The 20,083-nt window shown below is 43.6% G+C and overlaps 1 protein-coding gene across 1 annotated transcript in view; it reads right to left on the minus strand.

The window, feature by feature from the left end:
- LOC143357059 (uncharacterized) overlaps nt 1-20,083 on the minus strand; it is a 55,390-nt gene that overhangs the window by 1,113 nt on the left and 34,194 nt on the right. Inside the window, exons 2-4 of the mRNA XM_076793242.1 lie at nt 7,705-7,844; nt 3,418-3,567; nt 1,107-1,262 (exon numbers count right to left, since the gene is read on the minus strand). Of these exons, the coding sequence (XP_076649357.1) occupies nt 1,107-1,262; nt 3,418-3,567; nt 7,705-7,843 (445 nt within the window). The 5' untranslated portion in view covers nt 7,844. The remainder of the gene's footprint in view (nt 1-1,106; nt 1,263-3,417; nt 3,568-7,704; nt 7,845-20,083) is intronic.

Consider the following 20,083-nt stretch of genomic DNA (forward strand, 5'->3'; position numbering starts at 1 on the left):
AAGAGCACAGTTTTCAAGCGAGGAAAAAACGGGATTTGAATGAATCTCGCGAGCCTATTCGCGATGAATGCTGATGCGTAAGGGATCACGGGCGTGATCATTGGAAGAGACACAGAAACACGTCCACCTTGGACCGAGGTTTCTCCTGTCTATTCAGACGTTTACACGGCGCATTTGCTGGTTCTTTTGTCCGTGACCCCAAGGAGACGCTTCAATAACCTATCTTTAAATCCGTCAATGCCATCGTCAAGCGTGCTTGACGAAGCCTCGCCGCTGCGACACTAGTGTCAATCTCGAGTACAACTAGACTACAACAGACCACTGAAGGTGCCAGACAATGGGGTTGTTGGCGTCGTTCAATATAATCTCGGGGAAGATTCGTTTTTACGTCATTTTATCAGCGACGCGGACCATTTTCCCGAGACCAGTTTGCCCCCGTAAAAAGGGGAACACACGCCACGATTTCCTTCGAAAGTGCCGTATATCGATTTCGCGTCTAGGGTTACTGTGGCTCATCCTCTGGCACAAAAATATAATGGCTGTCTCAAATCGATCGCTTCTTCGCAAACAGAACTTCTCCGCCAAATTCTTATCGTTTTCAAACGTTTCGAAAAATCTGCCATCTTCTTAACCCTTTGCACTCGAAGCTATTTTCACTCCAAAACGAAACATTTCTTACGACCTAGAATATTTCCCTTGTATATATTCTTTTTTCTGTTATAGTTTTAAAAATGGTGCAATTTACTCGTACAATACTGAAGTGTTTAGTAGTTTATTACATACAAGCAGATTTAATAATGTAAAAAATATTTTGAATAACGATACAGCGATTTTTAGTAGCGCCTTACAGTCGCCATTCGAGTGCTAAGGGTTAATTTGATGCAAGATGGCGTCTCACCGGAAGCGGTTCTAGCAAATGTCTCGGCCAGTAGTACACTGTTGAGACAATTATTTGAGCGTTCATAAAATGATAAACGATTTTGTACTTTTGCCAAAAATAAAATAATACAGTGTTTGTGAGCATGACAAATCTTTCAAACACTTTTTTAATATTTTCGACAGGGCCTGCAGTGAAAGATGAAGAGGAAAAATTGTGGAGGGTGTACCTTTATTGCTCTTCTTGGTGTTTGTCTCCGATTTACAGCCCCTGGTGAGCCGGCGCATTTTCTCGCAGGTCGGATCACTGTTCGTCTTCAAATTGTCCACTCTCGTCATCAGCTGATTCACGCATCCGGACCACGTGCCCTTCTCGTACCGGCAGGCTGTAGTCCCCGCAAACATAAGGATGATAATCATACCGCCATAAACTCCATTTATGTTCACCCACGATGGAACGTTAGCGCGGCGATAACCACCACGGCGACGACGACAACGACGACGGTGCATCTCGCGTTACGAAACGACCTACGATCTCGATGAATCTTTCCGAGGATCCTCCTTAAACTCGTAACTCCGTCTAAATAGCCGCCGGGGAATTGTAACGCTGCCTACGGGGATTCCCCTGGTAACTATACGCGACGCTGCATTGTCCCCTAGGAACCCCTTCACTTAAAAGACTGCTGAATATTCCTAGTAACTTCCCAAATATTCATGATCCTTAACGACGACCCCAAAGTATTCAATTTACTAACTACCAACGCGCTAAACTTCCAAATTTCAAACTTGATTTGCCTCATTACGACCTCGTCTGGTCCTTTGTAATTTGTACCACGGAATACTACACGATTTTTCCCCTAGGTGTCCCTAACCTCAAAAGGCTATTGAATATTTCTGGTAACAAAAAATTCATAATCTTTAGCCATTCCCAAAGAACGTTAAATTTACATTAAGATGAGAACATTGAAAATGTGAAAAATTCTTTAAAAATGTGTCGTTTTATTTCAATCTCATTAACCTCATTGCGCCTTACCGTAACTCGTACCCGCAGATTACCGCACATTTTACTTCTAAAGTTTCATTTTTTCGCGGTACTCCGATTGAATATCGTAAAATTCCTGAGGTTTGCTAACTTCAATCTGCTGGTTACTAATTTCCGGGTATTCCCCAGCAACTCGTACCACGACATCTCAATCAATATTCCCCAGAATTACTATCTGGCGAAGCTCTGGTTTAATATCGTAAAATTCCTCACGGTTTGCCAATTTTATGCTCGGATATTTCTTCGTAATTCAGCAGACGTGTGAACTATGGCTCGCAAAAAAAAATAACTGTTTAAATCTACAATTTCCCTAGAAACCACGATTCAGCAGTCTCGTAAACCACCACGCAAAAAAGTGAATCCCCGACTTTGAAGCCGAATCGAAACGGCCCCGTTTAACTCGATCGGGAACCGGCATCCATTAAATTAAAAAGTTTTCGAACTGAGTCTGCGTTTAATAGCGACGAGTTTTTTCGCCGGCGACCATTGTTTTTTCTATTCTCTTCTGTTCCCGGCGTACGAACTCGTCCGAGTAATTGAGGGGGGCGAGCCTGATGTACACCGGCGAGAACGAATTTTTGAGAATTTATTGTGTCCGATGAGCTGGGCCAATCCTTTTGAACTTCCACAGTTATTTTACTACATCATTGAAGTGTCTAAAAATATTTTTTTCAATCAAAAAGAGTTACGCGTACAGAAGTTGTAGTGGCTCACGTGTGACACCGTTCGCTTGAAAAATCGCATTTTACAACTCCGTGGGAAAAAATAACAGAAGACGCTTAATTTCAAGAATTTCATTAAACGTTTCCTAGAGAATACCTTATCGAGGGATTATCATACTATCGATTTATGCAGAAAAAAGTCGTTCTTCTTTTTTTGTCGACTTGCTGCATCAGGCTCGCCTATTATCCCGGCAGGATTTCTTCGAGATCTTGTCGTCTCCCGGAGACTTTATCAGGGCTGATTAACAGAGACCGGGAGCAAGCGCCGTCGCCCGAAATCACCGATAACTGGGACACGCCGTGCCATTCTTTCGACTCGTTTAATTAATTAAGACGCCCCCGACGGGGCTAGCCCGCTAATTAGCCGAGTCCATTAAACCCGGGTCCCGGGGCCGAAGAACGCGGACGTCCGATCGTGCCCGGATCCCCCACGTGAATTTAAACTGTATTAATTAGGCGAACACACGTCAGGAGGATCCGGTGGTTTGATATTACGAGCCCTGGTATCTCGATGACTCCCATTGTCACGATGGAACCCCGATTCTTGCGGGAAAACCGATTTCGTTAGATCTCATCGCAGTCTTTGAATACGTATTCTTCTTAGCCAGAAGTAATTCATTTTTTTTTAGAAAAGTTCGGCGAATCTTCAAAATTTGCAAGCGAGGTCTGCGACGGAAGAATCGAGGTTCCACGTTCCCCGGCGCCAAAAGCGTTCTCACGGCGGGTGAACCAATAAATTCGCGACGTAGTAAGATGGCGGATCAAGGGGTCCCATACGTTTTTTGCACTTCTTCTGAATGGTCTTGGTCTGCTCGCAGGACTGCACGCCCTTCTTCAGCTTCAGCGTACGGGATCGTGTGTTGGTTTGCGGGTCGCATTCCGACCATTGACCCCTCTCGTATTTGCACGGCGCGGTGCTGCCGGATGCTACGTCAACAGATGCAAAACGTCAGTGGAGATAATTGGAGGCACGGCTCTCGGAGTGCACAGAGGAATTTTCGAACCCGATCTTCGTAGATTCGCGATAAGGTAGAGTGACTACATTACCGACAAAAAATGGTTTCACGCGCCTCAAGTTTTCGTCCTTATATAAGGATATTTTGTCGCTGGTAAAGGGCTCATTCGAAAGAGGAAGGTTCAATCTAGTGCGCGCTGGTCAGGAGCTGCCGAGATTATGCGGATATTTGGTGAGATAAGCGTTAGAAGTAGGCCAAAAATTTTGACGATGTGCATGCCGCGATTGGATGAGTTTTCTGGATGAAATCGAGAGCAGCTAGAAAATATCTCCAGCTACTAATTGACCTATATCGTGTCTTGACTCTCTGCGAAATAAAGCGAAAAACTTGAAGCACGTTATAATGTCTATACTACAGAGCAAAAAATGTGACAAGTTTAGTCACAGACTTAAAACCCGTCGGATCAAGACCAAGACGGATCTTGAGTCTGTGTCTGAAGGCTGTAACTGGAAATTATTAATTAAAAAGTCAACCATCTCGTGCCCTTAATTGCGGTCGGCTCGTTCTTCCGAGATCGTTCGAAAGACAATCGCTCATAGCTATAGAACCCTGCGTTGTCAGAAATCGTTCAATCGCGTGTAAATGCTCTGGACCAGTTCGTTCTTTCTAAATCGTTTGCTCCCCTTGTTTTCCAGATTATTAAACATACTTGCAAGGTGTTCTACAACCGTGAACCGACACTGCAGCGTTCGAAATTGTTTGAGTGCAACAAAATCACATTGCTTCGCGGGAAAACAATAAATTCGTTGCATAATTCTTCGGAAATTTACTGCTACCACTGAAACCAACTTCTCAAGTAACTAATACCGTGGCGAACATTTTCAAAAGCGTCCTTATTCCATAGACCAACGAAACTGTATTCGTTCAGACTGAAAAAAATAAGTTCACTGAACAATTCTCCACAAATCGTCGTTTAACACTTCCACTCTGAAAAACAACTTCCTAAAAACCTAAAACCTGACACGACATTTCCGCCGGCAGTAAAAAATACATTTAACCGAAAAGGAAGCCATAACTCCGCGTGTAAAACCTTTCCAAACTATTTTAGCTCTCCCCATAAAATTCTTATGCGGTGTTTCACGCGTCCAACATCCGAATTCGTATCGGAACCGTATCAACTTCGCTGAGCCCAAAATCGCAAGGGCCACCGGTTTTTTCGGACACTATCGCTGAGTGCGATTGTTGTAATAACCGGGCACACGGTTCTCGTAAGCTTTCATCGCCGGGCGACTGCTAAAACGTGCTATCATTAAACCGCTGTATCCTAACGATATATGTATACATCGATCGTTGAATGAACGGGCGAATACGCTATGGAGGGCAGGACGCGTAAACGCGACACCGGCCGTCCGCGCCCGGTTTTTATTATCGCGAATTCTCGTTTCATTTAATTATCAGCGCTTCGTCGAACGTTGGACGCTCCGACCGGCCGACCCAGTAAATTTTTAATAAAGCCCCTCCTCGGCCAATTATGAAACTTTGAATAATTTATACCGGCATTTCAATGGCCGGAATTCCCGACAAATATTTCACCCCTTCTCGATTTTTTTTTTCTGTTTCGTGACTCGACCAGCTAGTGCGCTCCTAACTGGTATAATTAAATGGCAAAATTTGTTTGGCAATGCTAGAGCCAGGGAACGGTCGAGATTAATATTTTATATATTGTCTTTAACGGTGGTTCTAAAAACGAGAGGTTAACGAGGGAAAATTGCATAGCCTCAACCATAAATTCTCCGACAGAAGACCGTTCCTTTTCGCGTAAAATGAAGTACCCGTGACTCTTCCGCGAGACGGTGGGCATAAAAACGAGACGCTATGGGGGAAAGACTGCGTAACTTCAATCATAAGTTACTTCACAGAAAAATTAAACGAACAATTCTTTTCTCGCGTAAAAGGAAGTATCGTGGACCGTAGCTTCAAATGGTGGAACTACAAACGAGACGCTAACGAGGGAAGGCAGTGTAACCATTAATTCTCTAACGGAAGAAAAATTGACAAAACAATACTGTGCTCACATAAAACGAAGTATCATCGATTGTAGCTTGGACTGAAAATGGAATTAAAAGCGAGACGCTAACGAGGGATAGACGTGTGCATGAAACTAGAAGTTCCCTCAGAGAAAACAAATTGGGATAAAAATTGTTTCGTTACGGGAGAACTCGCGCGATTTTGAAGTGACCTGCACAGAAAGCAACATCAGCAGAGGAAACCGACCATAATTTGCACATCGCTGCCGGTTCGCCTGCTAGCTGCCCCGAAGGACTCGCGGCGGAGATTCCAGTTTCTGCCGATCAAGCGATCACGAGGCAGAATGTAGCTATTTCGCAGAAGCGGGAGGAATTCCGCTCGATCGCTGCCATTTCGCGCGAACCGCGCCGATAAAGTTCCCCATTATCAGAGCCGGCCGATGCAGCCTCCGTTACTCCATCGATAACGCGACATTTATGGCGACGATCGAGAAACAAAGAGACCGCGAGAATCTAGAATCGCGCGAAAAACTACCGGGAAATTGAAGCTCGACTTCAGACGGTCCCGGAAAGAATTGGTTCGCACATGCAGGAAACTTCTAGACATTTATAAAGAATATTTATTTCTTGAAACCATTTTGTTTTCAACTACTTCTTCGTGAATCTTTCACCAGCATACTCCTGACGTTCTCCCGATTAAAATGAGTACAAGCACGATATACTTCGGATCAAATTTGATCGTTTAATCCACGACCTAATGGACCCTCGCTTATCCGAACCGATATCAGAATTCTTAACTGAACAGTACAATCTAAAGCAATCCATACAAGACCAACAATCATATGTACAACCCAGTCAAAATTTAATTTAACATTGTAGCATCCAAACTAGTGCCTCACCGACTAGTTCGGATAATAGAGGTTCCACTATATCGTGGATTAAACGAGTAAATATGATCCAAATGGTGTCGTGTCGGGTATCATTTTAACCGGGAAACTGTCACGAATACGTCGGTGGAAGTCTCGTTAAAAAATAAACATTCCGGTTGTCAAAAAATCGAGGAACAGCGTCCGAAGTCTGAACGCGATCCGGTTTCTAAGCTTTCGCGTGCGTCGAGGCATGACTCCAGCTGAGAATTTCGCATGTCCAGGACAGGGATTCGCAGAGGACGTCCCGAAAAACCGAAATCGATAATATAACAGTTTTCAAGCCGGGGATTGAAGTGTCGTATCGCGGTGGCGGCTCGTCCCGTGCAGATGAAAGGCTCTTTTGTCTCAGCGGCTCTTTCTCATCTTTCGGGGGCTTCCTCTGCCGCGGCCAGGGGCCGCGAACACAATTGGAATATCATCCGGCGGCGTTTCATTGTCGGCTAAGATTATTTGCCGCTCTTAGAAATTTATTCGGGCCAGGATCGGAGCTTCCGGAGAGGAGAGATAGACCCTTTTCTTCGCAGAGCCTTTCACCCGGGGAACGGCCTCGAAAAGGGGGCCGGCGAAATTTCAACTTCGTCCCCCGTGCCCCCCCCCCCCCCCGCCCTTTCTAATGCGACACGACTCCTCCGCCCCCGCAATCTCCTCTCTGAATCACCCAGGTCCCTGGTCCCACTCTCGTTTCCGCTCTTATCCCAGAACAACGTTCCTTAATCCTCCCCCACGCTGTTTTCCGGCCACTTTCCAACCATTCCGCGAAACTCCTCGTTTGCGCCAACAGCTGACCTTGTATTCGCTGATTATACGCTGCGTCTTCAATCTAAAAAATTCACGTTTAATTTCGAAACCTTCAGAAAACGCTAGAGTTAAAATTCAAAGGGCCTAACCTTACCAGATAGTTCCAGGGTACCATCAAAACGATTACAATTTAGAATCTAGGCAAAATTCTAGAATCTAGGCGATTTGTTGCACTCAACAAGAACAGAACTGCGTGATCGCGTTCGCGATTTAATTATTAATTGCAGGGAATAACGGCGGACCTAATAATTCATGAAAATTGAGCGGGTCGGACGGGAAGTATCTCGAGGATCGATGGAGGATGGTGATCCGGTGGGTTACACGGGTTCTTAATTAAGCTTGAAGATCGGTTACCTCGTTCTTTGGTGCCTCGAACGGTTCGCACGAGGACCTCCCTATCGTCCTCCTCCCAGAGATCGGGTTCCGCGTCCGCGGTGACAAACATCGTCAAAAGGGTGACAGCCACAAGCGTCAGACTCCACCACAGCTTCATTCTGGAAAAAAGAAAAGAGAGGCCGGCAAACGCGCCACCGTTAATTTGCTACCCTTAATTAGCGCGACTTTTAATTACAACTAGACCGCGAACGTTTGCGCGGACTTACGCCCTGAATAAAGCGCAATACTCCGCGGATCCGTGTCAACAGGTACGACACCGAGAACCGTGGGCATGGTTTACACTTGAAAATGTTCTTTAAGTTACAAACGAACGACCGAGAAGCTTCTTTGAACTTTTAATCAAACGAAACACTAAGTCATTTCGTTCACACTTGGGAAAACTCTTTCCTCGACTCGTTGCTTTAAACCTTACATTCATGGTAGATTCAATCGTGAACGAAAATTTTCAATGTTTTTAAAGATGTCGCGTTCAGAGACGTTTCATTACATTTTCGAGGAAAAACGTGTCTTCCGTTTCCCACGCCAAAAATTTTTTCGTAGAAAATGAACAATGGAGTGTAAAAGTAGAGGCTTCGAGCTTTAAAACGAGTCTAGGTTTACTGTTGTACGATTTTTTTTTACCAAGTTATAACAGTTCAAACATAGACGATTCTCGAAGATCTGGTGTTCGAGTACTTTGTGAAACCAACGAACAATATTTATTTCAAGTGAATGTAAGATTTGTTAATTTATGTTAGAATTGAGATAAATGCTTACATTAATAATAACTGCACACGAAAATTCTGATGCTCAAATGCCAACGAATATGCCGTACGCTACGAAGAACAGCTTTCGTCGCCGACAAGATGGCGGCCGGAAGTGGAGGCCGCAGCCACCGAAATTCGCGCGAAGATTCAACATGGCGTCAATGATCGCATCTTCACCGCCATTTAAAAGAAACCAGACCGTCGTTTAACAACTCCTAGCAACAACAACCGCTATGAACAACACGAAACCTTCCGTATTGTATTCGTTCCTCTTATAAAAACCGTAAATGTTTTTATAAAATCAAAGTTCGATGCGGCTCGTTGCAAAATCGTTCGGAAATCCGCCTCGGCTATTTTCTTGTACGTCTCTGTCGTCGTGAAATAAATAAATGAAAGACTCAAAGGGATATTTCTCGACTGTTTACCAGCGTTTACAAACCGGGAACGGTCGCGCTGGAAAATTGACTGCGGAAAAGTTCGTTCTCGTTGTTAGTGTCCCGCGGGATTCGCCCGGAGAAAAACTAATATTTTTGCAGTTAGATAAATAATCCTCGCAGGCATTTTCCTGGCCGCGACGGCAACTAGGTCGACGGTTTTCCCGGCGTAAACTCCGATCGAATCGATCGGCGCGACAGCCTTGTGTTTTCCCCGGAGCGAGACCCGGGAATTATAATTACAGATTAACCGTAATATTTCATTTTTATTTAACGCGCAGTTAGAGCCCGCTGTTTTTAACGCGGGCGAGAACATTCGGCTCGTTACCGACCTCAACCTCGACCGCAACAACCGCGGCCGCATAAATTGCGGCCACCGCAGTCGATACTCCAATTATTTATTCTTTGCTGGCGGGGCCGTCGAGAACGTTGCGTTCGTAAATTAACAAATTATCATAAATAAGAAGCAGAAACGTAATTACTATTTTTCCGATTTTTGTTGAAACAATTCCGCAGCAAGCAGCGGAGCTCGAATGTTCTGTTTTTATTGCGACGAAGGAAAAACGCGGAACAAAATGGAAAGAGAGTCGTTTGTATTGCGCGGCTCGAGTAATTAGTAGAATTCGAAATTTATTCGCTTCCGCTCGCTGTCGCGATCGTCACCGCAGATTTATTAGAATTTCCAATTAATTCAATCTGCAGCGATACGTACAATGATACAATGCGAGCTGCGCGAATCGAATAGATCAAGTAGAATCAACCGAAACGATGTATCACGGGCTCGTTTCGAAAATGATCTATACGCCGTGCGACAAGAAGCTAGCACGCACCATAAATTTAATGTTTTCAGCGTTTCTGATCAATTCGTCTCGAAAATAAATATCTTGCTCGCTGGACAATATAAAAAGAAATATTGCAAACGAGAACGAATTGAACGTTTCACGGGAAATGAGGAAATGTGAACAATACGCTTCACAAATTATGCCAGCATGCTACATCCTTTTATGAATGTTTCTAAAATTGCCTTCGACGAATATTTGTGAAAACTAATTTGTTTCCAGAAATTTGTCACTGATCTGTGAATTCTGACTCGGACGATAATCCTAAAAGAAATTATAGTAGTTTATTACTCGAAGTTTTCTGGAAGAAAATCTACCAAAAAGAATAATTGTGAATTAAAAATTTGCAAAATAGAATCAAGTAAAACGCTTCCGCTGTTCCCCTTTTCGTGTGCATTTTAGGGCTTGTCCTAAGGGAGCGCGGTTCCAACAAAGGGCACAGTGTTGCGGAGGAACGCGCAGCTCGGAATACAGTTGTTAAACCATAGGAACGAGGCCAGTGTTAAATAAACAAACCGTGCACCGCCGTGAAACGTGTTTCGGGGGTGCGGGTATCACGCGAATGAAAATTTATCATCTCTCGCGAGGAATATTAAATATCTGCCAGACGCGCTTACAGCCACTGTGCAAACGTGTACACGCGCGTGCGCGCGCGCGCGCGCGCGTGTGTGTGTGTGTGGTGGTTCTGTGTACACGGGGGCTAAATCGTCATGTTAATTAATAGGGAAGTGCGGGGGCGAGAAAATTATACCGTAAGCAATTCGCCCTGGCCGCCGTGGGAGGAAACGTTCGTTTGTCTCTTACATTTGCCCCGGAGGGCAATTACTGAAATCTTTTCCATTTGCGTCAACGATTTCGACAATCAATGCCAATGGAACAATGATACGTTTATCTCATTACGCGATGCTACTTTATGGTATAATTGATCGGGACTAGTTCAGACAATAAACGCAACGCGCGCGAACGCCACGACTCGCTCGTTCGCCGATAAACTTTGCCAAATCGACGGCCAAACGATCCGATCGATCGATTTAGGGGTCGGGAATGTGCGGCGTAACTACCATGATTTGGTATATTGCTAAATCGCGCTGTCGTCGGTACTGCTACGAAGATGATAGAGAGAATTCACCCTCGCCGACAAAATCATCAAGTTTTTTTTCCTTCGCAATCGACGAATTTGCACACTCGATTGAATAATTGCATGTTGTGCGCATATTGTTGTACTAAATTTCGTGCACACATTGTCTTCGTTTCTAATCATTGGTAAAATAGTACAGATTTTTCTAATGGCCTCTGTGTGTGCACCTTTGAAGTCACTGTGACCGCTGCAAGGTTAAATTGAATAATATTTATCAATAAGCGAAGTGACCTTCGAGTCACCTTCGAATCCGTGAAGTCAATTGAGAATAGTGATATCGTTATTATTCTTATGAATATCGCTATGAGGTTGTATATTGAATTTTTCTTGTCTTTTCCTTATTTTTCCGGCTGTTTCTTTATAAAACAATTTTGTTTTATTTTTCTATAAATTTTTTTCGCAACTATGCAGAATCCTTAATTGTTGCGAGTCCGTCGATACAATTATTTGAAGATTTCGGAGAACGTTTATTTTAAGCGGTAGTTTTGCAGCCAACGTGACAACCGAATGAAACAAGAAAATAATCTATATAAAACAATTTCATACAATGTTAAACGTACCAACCGAGCTCCTTTCGGAAGTCCACACAAAGGTAAAAAAAACACTAGATAAAATCGCAAATGTTTGTGCAAGTTAAACAGCAATATGTGCGCGAATAAAATAGCAGCAAATGTTAGCACAAACGAAATAACAATAAACGTTTGCCTAAATGAAATAGCAGTAAATATTTGTGGGGATGAGAAGGCCCTAAACACTCGTGTAAATCGAATTTTAGTGAATGTTTGTGTAAATAAAGTATTAATATATATTCGTGTGAATGGCCGTAAACATTCGCCTAAATGAAATACCACATCCAATCGCAACTAAAACGATGGTACATATTGGCCGTGGAAATAAAATGGTCGCAAATATCGAGCGAAATAAAACATTTGCAAATTACTCGGTTAATTTCTCACTAACTCCTCCGGTCTGGCTTTTCGCATGAAACTATCCGAAACATGTTTAGCCGTGTAATATATTCTCACGCCAGAGAGAGAGAGAGAGCGAGAGAGAGAGAGAGAGACTCATCGAAAAATCGAGTTTGCGGTTCACGATGAATATGTAGAAAATAAGTTTCGCCATTCCCTCGGCGGGTTCGCAGTAATCCATCATGGCGGCCGGAAGTCGAAACTCGTAGCGCGACTTCTGGGTTCGGTCAAACGCGTTCACAGACTTAATTAAAACTCCCTCCACCCACCCGTCGCTGTGCAACTCTCTCGCCGCGGTGGCACAAACAATATCGCAAGAATCCGGTGGGAAAATAAAAAACCGGCAACCGGCAAAAAAGCCTGATACAATGAACCCTCCAATTGCCGTGTCCTGGAAAATAATGGCCGGGTTTCGAAACCGCAATTTGCTAAATCACGGGAGCCAATCTCGATCAACAAGATCTTTCCATTTTGCTGGAGATTGCTACCTCTTTTTACAAATCGGGAAGTCGTGATTTCAACAACGGGACAAAACAGTCAATTAATTGTTCATATATGGCGAACAACCATTCTTCTGGTGATAAATGGACGTTTTTTTCATGAAAATTGATTGTGGAACGAACAAAAGAGCAAAAATGATTAATTATACACAGTTCTTTTCGATAATTCTTTCGTTTAATAATTTATAGATAAAGAGGGGGACAAGAATAAATTTCTTGCATTACTTATTTCCGACATTCCTTACAAAAATTCACTAAAAAAATTGAAACTCGATCAAAATTATAATTTAGTAAATCAGGAGGACAATAGAGAGTATATTTAACCATCGCACAACTGTGTCCGGGTCAACCCTGACCCAGCTCTTCAGAAACTTGATCTAAAGCCTGATCTTCTGACGGTTGCGATTTATATTAACCACGTCGACTTTTTCAAAGAACACTGATGAAAAATACGTCTAAAAAAATTCCTAAAAAAGTACCAATCATTTGAGGGGAAGGAGCAGGGAAGGGACCAGCGATTTCCAAGCAAAAGCAACAGGACGCAATATTTTGCGTGGGCTTGCATCCTCGTAAAAATTGCCGGGAAAAAGAGTATGGCGAGTGAATTGAATTTCTCTCGACGATTTAATCAAACGCTATCTCTCACTCCGCTTCTAACTGCAATTGGGAAGTAATATGAATACTGCCAACGGTGGTGGGCATCGAGAAAAACGGGGAACAACAGCGAGAACAGACACGGCGGCGGCGGCGGCGGCTATGCAAATTTTTATTGTTGCTTGTCGGGCAGTTAATTCGAAAGCGTACCCGCAAACTGCGCCCGAGAAAGTTTCGGCGAAGTTACACGAAGACACGTAATTGTTAATCAGCGAGCGCAGCACGGCCTGGTGTCGCGCCAATGTACACACGAAACGATCGCGTACAATTAATAGGGATTAGCGTGGGCGGTTTCAGAGAGAGAGAGAGAGAGAGAGAGAGAGAAAGAGAGAGAGAGAAATGAGAGAGCGTTTTCGTGCATAGCACACGCGTTTTCGAGCGGACTAAATTAATACGCCGATGGTGTCCGCATAAAGCCGCAGTTTCCCGCGTTAATATCACCTCGAAACGGCGCTCTCGTTCTCTCTCTTTCCCACCATTTTGTCAACGGATTTTGTTTTCACTGTGGACCTCGACGTCGAAAATTTTTTGGACGCTCGCGGTTCTTTGAATTTTTCCGGACAGTATTATTTTCCGAGTATTTTTCTACCTTGAACTGCAGCGCAAGGTTATTTTTATCCGAAATTGCAATTTATTAAAAGAATTTCTATCTCGGTTTGTTCGCGAATTCTTGCTTCCTCGTTACATTCTCAAAGAGTTATTTAATAACTAGACAAAGGGTAGTTAAACATTGATTTCCTCTCTTAGTAATTTGAACAGGTTGTGCCATAATGAACCGGTTATATTAAATTCATCTGTCTCTTCCACCGCGTGTTTCCCCTGCTCATTTTCCTCTACTCACAAATGCGTAAAGTGCACTAACGTATTTAGGAGGTCAGTGTTGTCGCAGACGCACAAAATCCACCGTTGAAAATTGTCAACGGTGCTTCAGCGAGTTCGAAACGCAGAACGATAATGGGATAGAAAGTTCTGTAAAATTTTTTTACCGGTTGACTGGTTGCATAATTCAATGCGACTCTGTTGCACCGGGGGCGGTGCACGGCGCGCACTCGAGTTAAGGTCCGTTCATCGGCTTTGCGACGAGAACCGGCAGAGTTCACAGACACGCAACAGAGCGAACGAAGTCTTCCTCTCTTCGGGAAGGTATTACGGAAATGCGGAAAGGATTGCCGGCGAATAGCAGCGGGCCAGAAGAGCGATGATTTTTTAATGTCGCTGGAAGAAGAGGGAGGCTGGTAGGCTCGTTTCCGGCGAAAAGGGGACGTTAATTAATCTTAAGGAGCACAACGGGTCTTCGTTAACGCGGCGGCTCCGCGAACGGAAAACTAGCCAGCAACTTTTTAAATTTATAATTAAACCGGTCCCCATCTCTCATTCTTTTCGCCGTTCGAAACATTTACTTCGCGCCGCACTGGAATTTTAATAAGCTTACCACGAGAGAGAGAGAGAGACAATCTTTCTCTCTTCTCCTGTCTTTCTCTATTTTCTCTTTCCCTTCGTTCTTCGCGGGTCTCGTTAATATTTATGCCCGGGAATAGACGATCGCAGAAATACGTGGACAATCTTTATTGTGTCGCTAACGAATGAGAACGGCTGCGAAATTAATACCGAGCTACCTCCCCGGAATTCCGATACAAATTACGCTGTTTTCGCGGAAAATTCACAGCAATCAGAAATTAATTATTTTCTGGCATTCCCGTCCATTGTTTGCCAACCCTTTCTCCCGCGCACCCCTCTGTTCAATGTTCTCCGGACGTGTGTGGCACGGTTCCTGATTGTTATAAAATTGTTGGGAAGCAAACAAAATTCGACTCGAACCGAACGCTGGAAAACGGGATTTTAGTTATTTACCTTACGGGACTTAAATATGCTGATATGTTAATTTCATTTGGTAGCGTGCAAGCGTATCCTGAAAATATTTAAAAAATTATTGAAAGGTATGCAGATAGTTCAAAGTTTGAGTAGAAGAAAGAAGAAAAATTCAACGGGGATGAGTTCTTTTTTCATTTTTCTACAAGCTTGATGCAATGTTTAGAAATACCAAACGACTATTTTGTGAACATTCTGACTAATTGACTCGCTCGAAACCGATCGGAGATGCGTCTTTTTCCTTGACAATTGAAGAGCAACTACCCCTGTGATTTCTCTCGAAGAGGAAGCGTGAAGAAAAGCGTTCAATTTTGTTTTGGAAATCCTAAGGGGACCTTACGATAGCGCACGTACGTAACCGTAGTTTTTACCAAACCGATAAGAGACGTTCTCCGAAAGGGGGAACGATCTCGTCGGGACAACCGAAAGAAACCTGTACGTTCCCTTTTCATGGTGCGGAACAAACGATGCAGTTCGATGGATTGGACTCGAAGAGTGATTACTTGGACGGCTGGAGAAAAATTACCTCTCCGAAAACTTTGAACGATCCTCTGAGGAACATCTTTAGTACAGTATTCGATCGCCTTCCTCGTGTCTCGGCGAGCGAGTTTCTATTATCCCCCTAACGGAAGACTTGACAGCATTTAGATCAGTGTCAATCACTTGGGAAAAGTACGCGCGAACAATACGGAACTTTGTTATTTCCAGTCACGTTTTAACGGAACTCTTGCCAGTATATTCGCCACGTTTTTCTGATTAAAATGAGCCCCAACATTCCGGGCACATTTGCTTAATCCTCGATTCTGTGGAGCCTCTGTTATCCGAACTGACATCCGAATTTTCGAATTAACAGTTCAATTTAAAATTATCTGTTGTTCGAACTAAGCAGCTAGATAACTATTGTCGAAACGCTCACGTTTCACAGATCAGTTCGGATAATCGAGGTTCTACAAGATCGTGTATTAAACAACTACGCTTGACCCAAACTGTATCGTGTGAGGTGTCATTTTACTCGGAAAAATGTCCCGAATACGCAGATCAAAATTTCGTAGACAAATCATCAGGAAGAAAAAGGTCATAGGTAAAATTATAAAATTAGCATTGTCTCACGGCCGCGCTACATGTTTCCTCTTCTCCCTATTCTTTCCTGAGTTATGGCGGCAAGAGACCGAAGAAGTCAGTACACGGTAGAAGCGACATTTTGGTGGGGAAATGATCGCAGAGACGGAGTCATTAGTCCACCGAAACTAATATCGCGAGAGCCGGCCGGGATCACGACGACAGGAGGTCTCCGCCTTGGAAAAATAGCCGGCCGGGTTCGGGAGCGTGCGGCAAAATGAATTTTAACGAGGTGGGCGCAGAGAATGGGGCAAATCGGCCCGAAACCGGCGACGAAAAGTTTAATAACCGCGCCGTTAATGAACGGCAGCTGCAGTTCCGCGAATCGTGCCGCACCGCGCCATTTCGCGCCGCCTGCATTCTTACGGGGTGAAAAGAGCGGCCACTAGAACAGAGCCAGAGGGGAAGAAAAAGAAGGGAAAAAGGGCGTCGGCAGCTGCGGAGGCGGGAGGGAGAACCGGCAGAAAATCGAGAACGCCCGCGAGAAATCAAAAGGAAACGAACGTGGAAAAATGAGAAAGATAACTGCCGGCGGAAAATGGGTGTGCGTTCGCCGAGAGAGGATTGAAACGCGAAAAGAAGTCGGACTCTGTGTCCTGAAGGACCGGAACGTGGTCAAAAGAGTCGCGAGGACTACGGTTAGTTGATCGATTCTTTTCCAAGCATTACCCGGCTAAGAATCTTTACGCGAAATCACAAAATGCGAAGAAATGGTGGCCTGGAATTGTTTAGTGATCAAAATTACAGCTTAGAATTGATGGAAATTTTCCGAATTAAGCTTCAACTAAATGCATAAACTTTCAACGTAGGCACGTCGATGCGATAAACCGTCGATGTTCATGAAAATTGGAAACGTTAAAAATTAGTAATTCAGCTCTTCGTTCTGGCGGAACGCGAACAATTTCAGCAAACACGGGACACACTGGAGGCTCGTCCAATAATTTGTTTGCGAATCGTCGCGCTTTTTTGATAAATTTTCACGCGCCGCGTGGAGAATTTTATGTGGAAATTGGAGGGTGTTTTGTTGTTTTCTTTTTTTCTTTTTGTATAGAGCGTTGACGGTATAAATAATTGAGATAAACGCGCGGAAATTGGCCGCGGTGTGCGAGTGAAGTGTCGGTCACTGTATTTTTCTCCTCTGTCCAATTAGCGAAATAAATTTTTTGTTTGTTATACCTTTTTTGCCGAGTAATCTGTGGAAACGTGGCGCAGGTGCTTCGTTTCGGAGAATTACGAATAAACTGTGACGCGTAAACCGTTCGACAATGTAACAAAATTTTCTACTATTTTCAATTTAAATTTCAATTGATTCCGGTTTCTCAAAAATCTTCCTAAAAACATAAGCAGTGTAACTTCCCAGCCTGGACATAAATAAACCATCAAAATTTCTGCAAATTTACAGCTGCCAGGATTGAAAATATTGTAAAAAAGCAACGAATGTATCTTCTACTGACAATAGATAAAGTATTGCTTGTCATATCAAAAGCAAAGGAAATATTGAGGAACAAGTGAAACCTAATGGCAGTAAATTAGAAACATCAAGCCCCAGTTTCAAGTTCCACAGCCATAATTGCGCAGGGGCGCACGGAGTCGCGGTAATAGCGCTAATAACACTAACAATGGAATTGAATATCTTCGAATGGAACTGCAAAGAACGCGGAACTAACATAATTAGGAAAATTAAGTCGCGTTAAGAGAAAAGCCCGTTGAAAAGAAAGAAATCACAGCGTGGACGAGGTTGAAGAATGGCGGCGCGGCGGCGGATAATCGAAAGTAAAATGGAGGACAGATGACGATGACGAAACGAACTCGGAATCGGATGGAAGAACGACGAACGAGGAATTAGTCGCGTATATTAAGCTCGAGACAAACGAACGATAACGAGGCCGAAGTAACGAGTATATACTATACATAGACACGTATATAATATACATTTCTATACGGTGCCGGTTCTCCAGAATGGCGGCGGTCCTCGGGTGTCCACTTGCACGGAAAATTTATATTCTTCCGGAGCGTCAGCTTCTCTCTTTCGTTCTCTCTCTCTCTCTCTCTCTCTCTCTCTCTCTCTCTCTTCTCCCGTTCTTTCTCTATTACGGCCCTGCCCGTTTCACTCATCGATCCTTCAAAACTCCGACAAACGAGTCCACGCGGTACGGCGAACCAACGTTCCTCGAATTATTCTTGTAATGAATATTCCAAACCGGATTACTCTCGACTCATTTCCTCCCGCGATTGAACGCTTTCCCCCACTAACGACATAGACTATACTGGGTGTCACGTTAGAACTCTTCACGAGCACAAGATTCGAAAAACTAGAGCAAACACATGTTATATCATCTTTTTATACAGAATATCTTTTCTGGCATATTCCACTCTGAAAGCTGCAGTGGATCATGAAATTATTAGTCCCCTCTGAGACCATTAAGAATTATTATACTACAAGTTCAGACAATTTTTATATTGCTAAGTGTCTTCAGGTTTAATAAGTTGCTGGAAGTTCGTGGTGCAAGTAGATATACTCGAAGGGGAGCATTATTGCAATTTAATATTTCGTAAAATACTTTCTAAAATAGTACGAATTATTTCACTTACTATTATTTATTTTATTTTAAAGTAGATCGTAATAGACACTTTCAAGATTGATAATGAAATTGTGTGGCTGCGGTGATGATGAAAGTGTTGAATGGGCTTGTCTGACCATGTTTCGCTGTTTCTACTTGCTCCAAAAGCAAATTTTCCGCGCGTTGCGAGGACCCTTGTTGAAAATATGAATGAAGTTCGATCGAGAAAATGTTGTGCTTGTGCCAATCGGTCTGTCTCGTAGTTCGTCGAGTTGTACGACACCCAGTACATGTGCACTTGATGAACACCGATACAGCCCGATCGTCCGGAAAATTTCACACGTTACAAGGAACACGGGGGCGTTGTAATTCCCAATATCTGCGCCGGCGATCGCTTGTTGTATCGCCGTAATTTTCGGGATTAACGAGCGCGCCCGTTCCAGAAAATGGCCACCGATCCTGAAAAAACGGAACACGCTTGAACGCTGTCGTGGAACAGCATCCCGGCTGTTCGAAGCTTCAATTGTTGCTCGCTTGCAAAACCCGAACGTTTCGATAATAACTGGATCTCGACGTAAATACGCTTTTTGTTTCTCAATAAAGTACTTAATTATGTTAATTATCAGTTCTAGTTGTGAATATTTGCAACGGTTTATTAGCAAACTGTGGCTTTTATATATTTACGACAAAAATGAGAAGATTGAAAGGTGCAAAATGAAGAATTTTCAAAATTTTAATTCTTAACAAATGCAATTTCAACGACGTGGCGGTCTAATCCTGAAACGAGTTTAGTGGGCCGTGGTTTAGGAATATTTTCGCGTAATCTCATCGGTTCTAACGAGGCCACAATTATTCTCTTTTGGAGAGTGTGCTCGACCGAGAAAAGAAAAAGCGGAGGCGAAAGACGAAAAAAAAAAAAAAGAATGAACGAGCGAGGCGCTGTCGAATAAATAAGGGTGTCACCCGAATTTCGCCGGGAGCGAAGCTGACTGGCCGCCTTTTTATTTTTGTCTTTCTTCGTTCGGTGTCGCTTCATAAATATGCGGAACGGAGCCGCGATGATGACGACGATGATCAAGAGAGGAGAGGACACACACACACACACACATACACAGAGGCATACACGGGCGAAAATTGCGACGCTGCGCATCGGCCCTGACCGATCCCGGCCACGGAAGCTGCAGATTGATTCGGTTGGCAAAAGGGTGCGCGACGACACGCATAAATCATTGTTTCAAGGTCCTTCCTTGCAATGGGAGCGCATAATGTGCAACGGCCTGACAGAGAGGCTGTGTCTTCAAAGAGACTCTCGAAAATTGATCCTCGGAGATGCTTCTCGTAACGACGAGAAGACGAGAAGGGTTCATTTCGTGCTTGTTTGCTTCATTAAGGTTTAAATAACAGTGCTTTTTAACGCTCCTAACACCTATCAAACCTATAATTTTTCAAGATGGCAGATCTGTGTAAAAACACAGATACCACTGCAGTCAGTTTAAAATTGAAAAATCC

The sequence above is a fragment of the Halictus rubicundus genome, chromosome 9 (genome assembly GCF_050948215.1).
Source record: "Halictus rubicundus isolate RS-2024b chromosome 9, iyHalRubi1_principal, whole genome shotgun sequence".
NCBI lineage: Eukaryota > Metazoa > Arthropoda > Insecta > Hymenoptera > Halictidae > Halictus > Halictus rubicundus.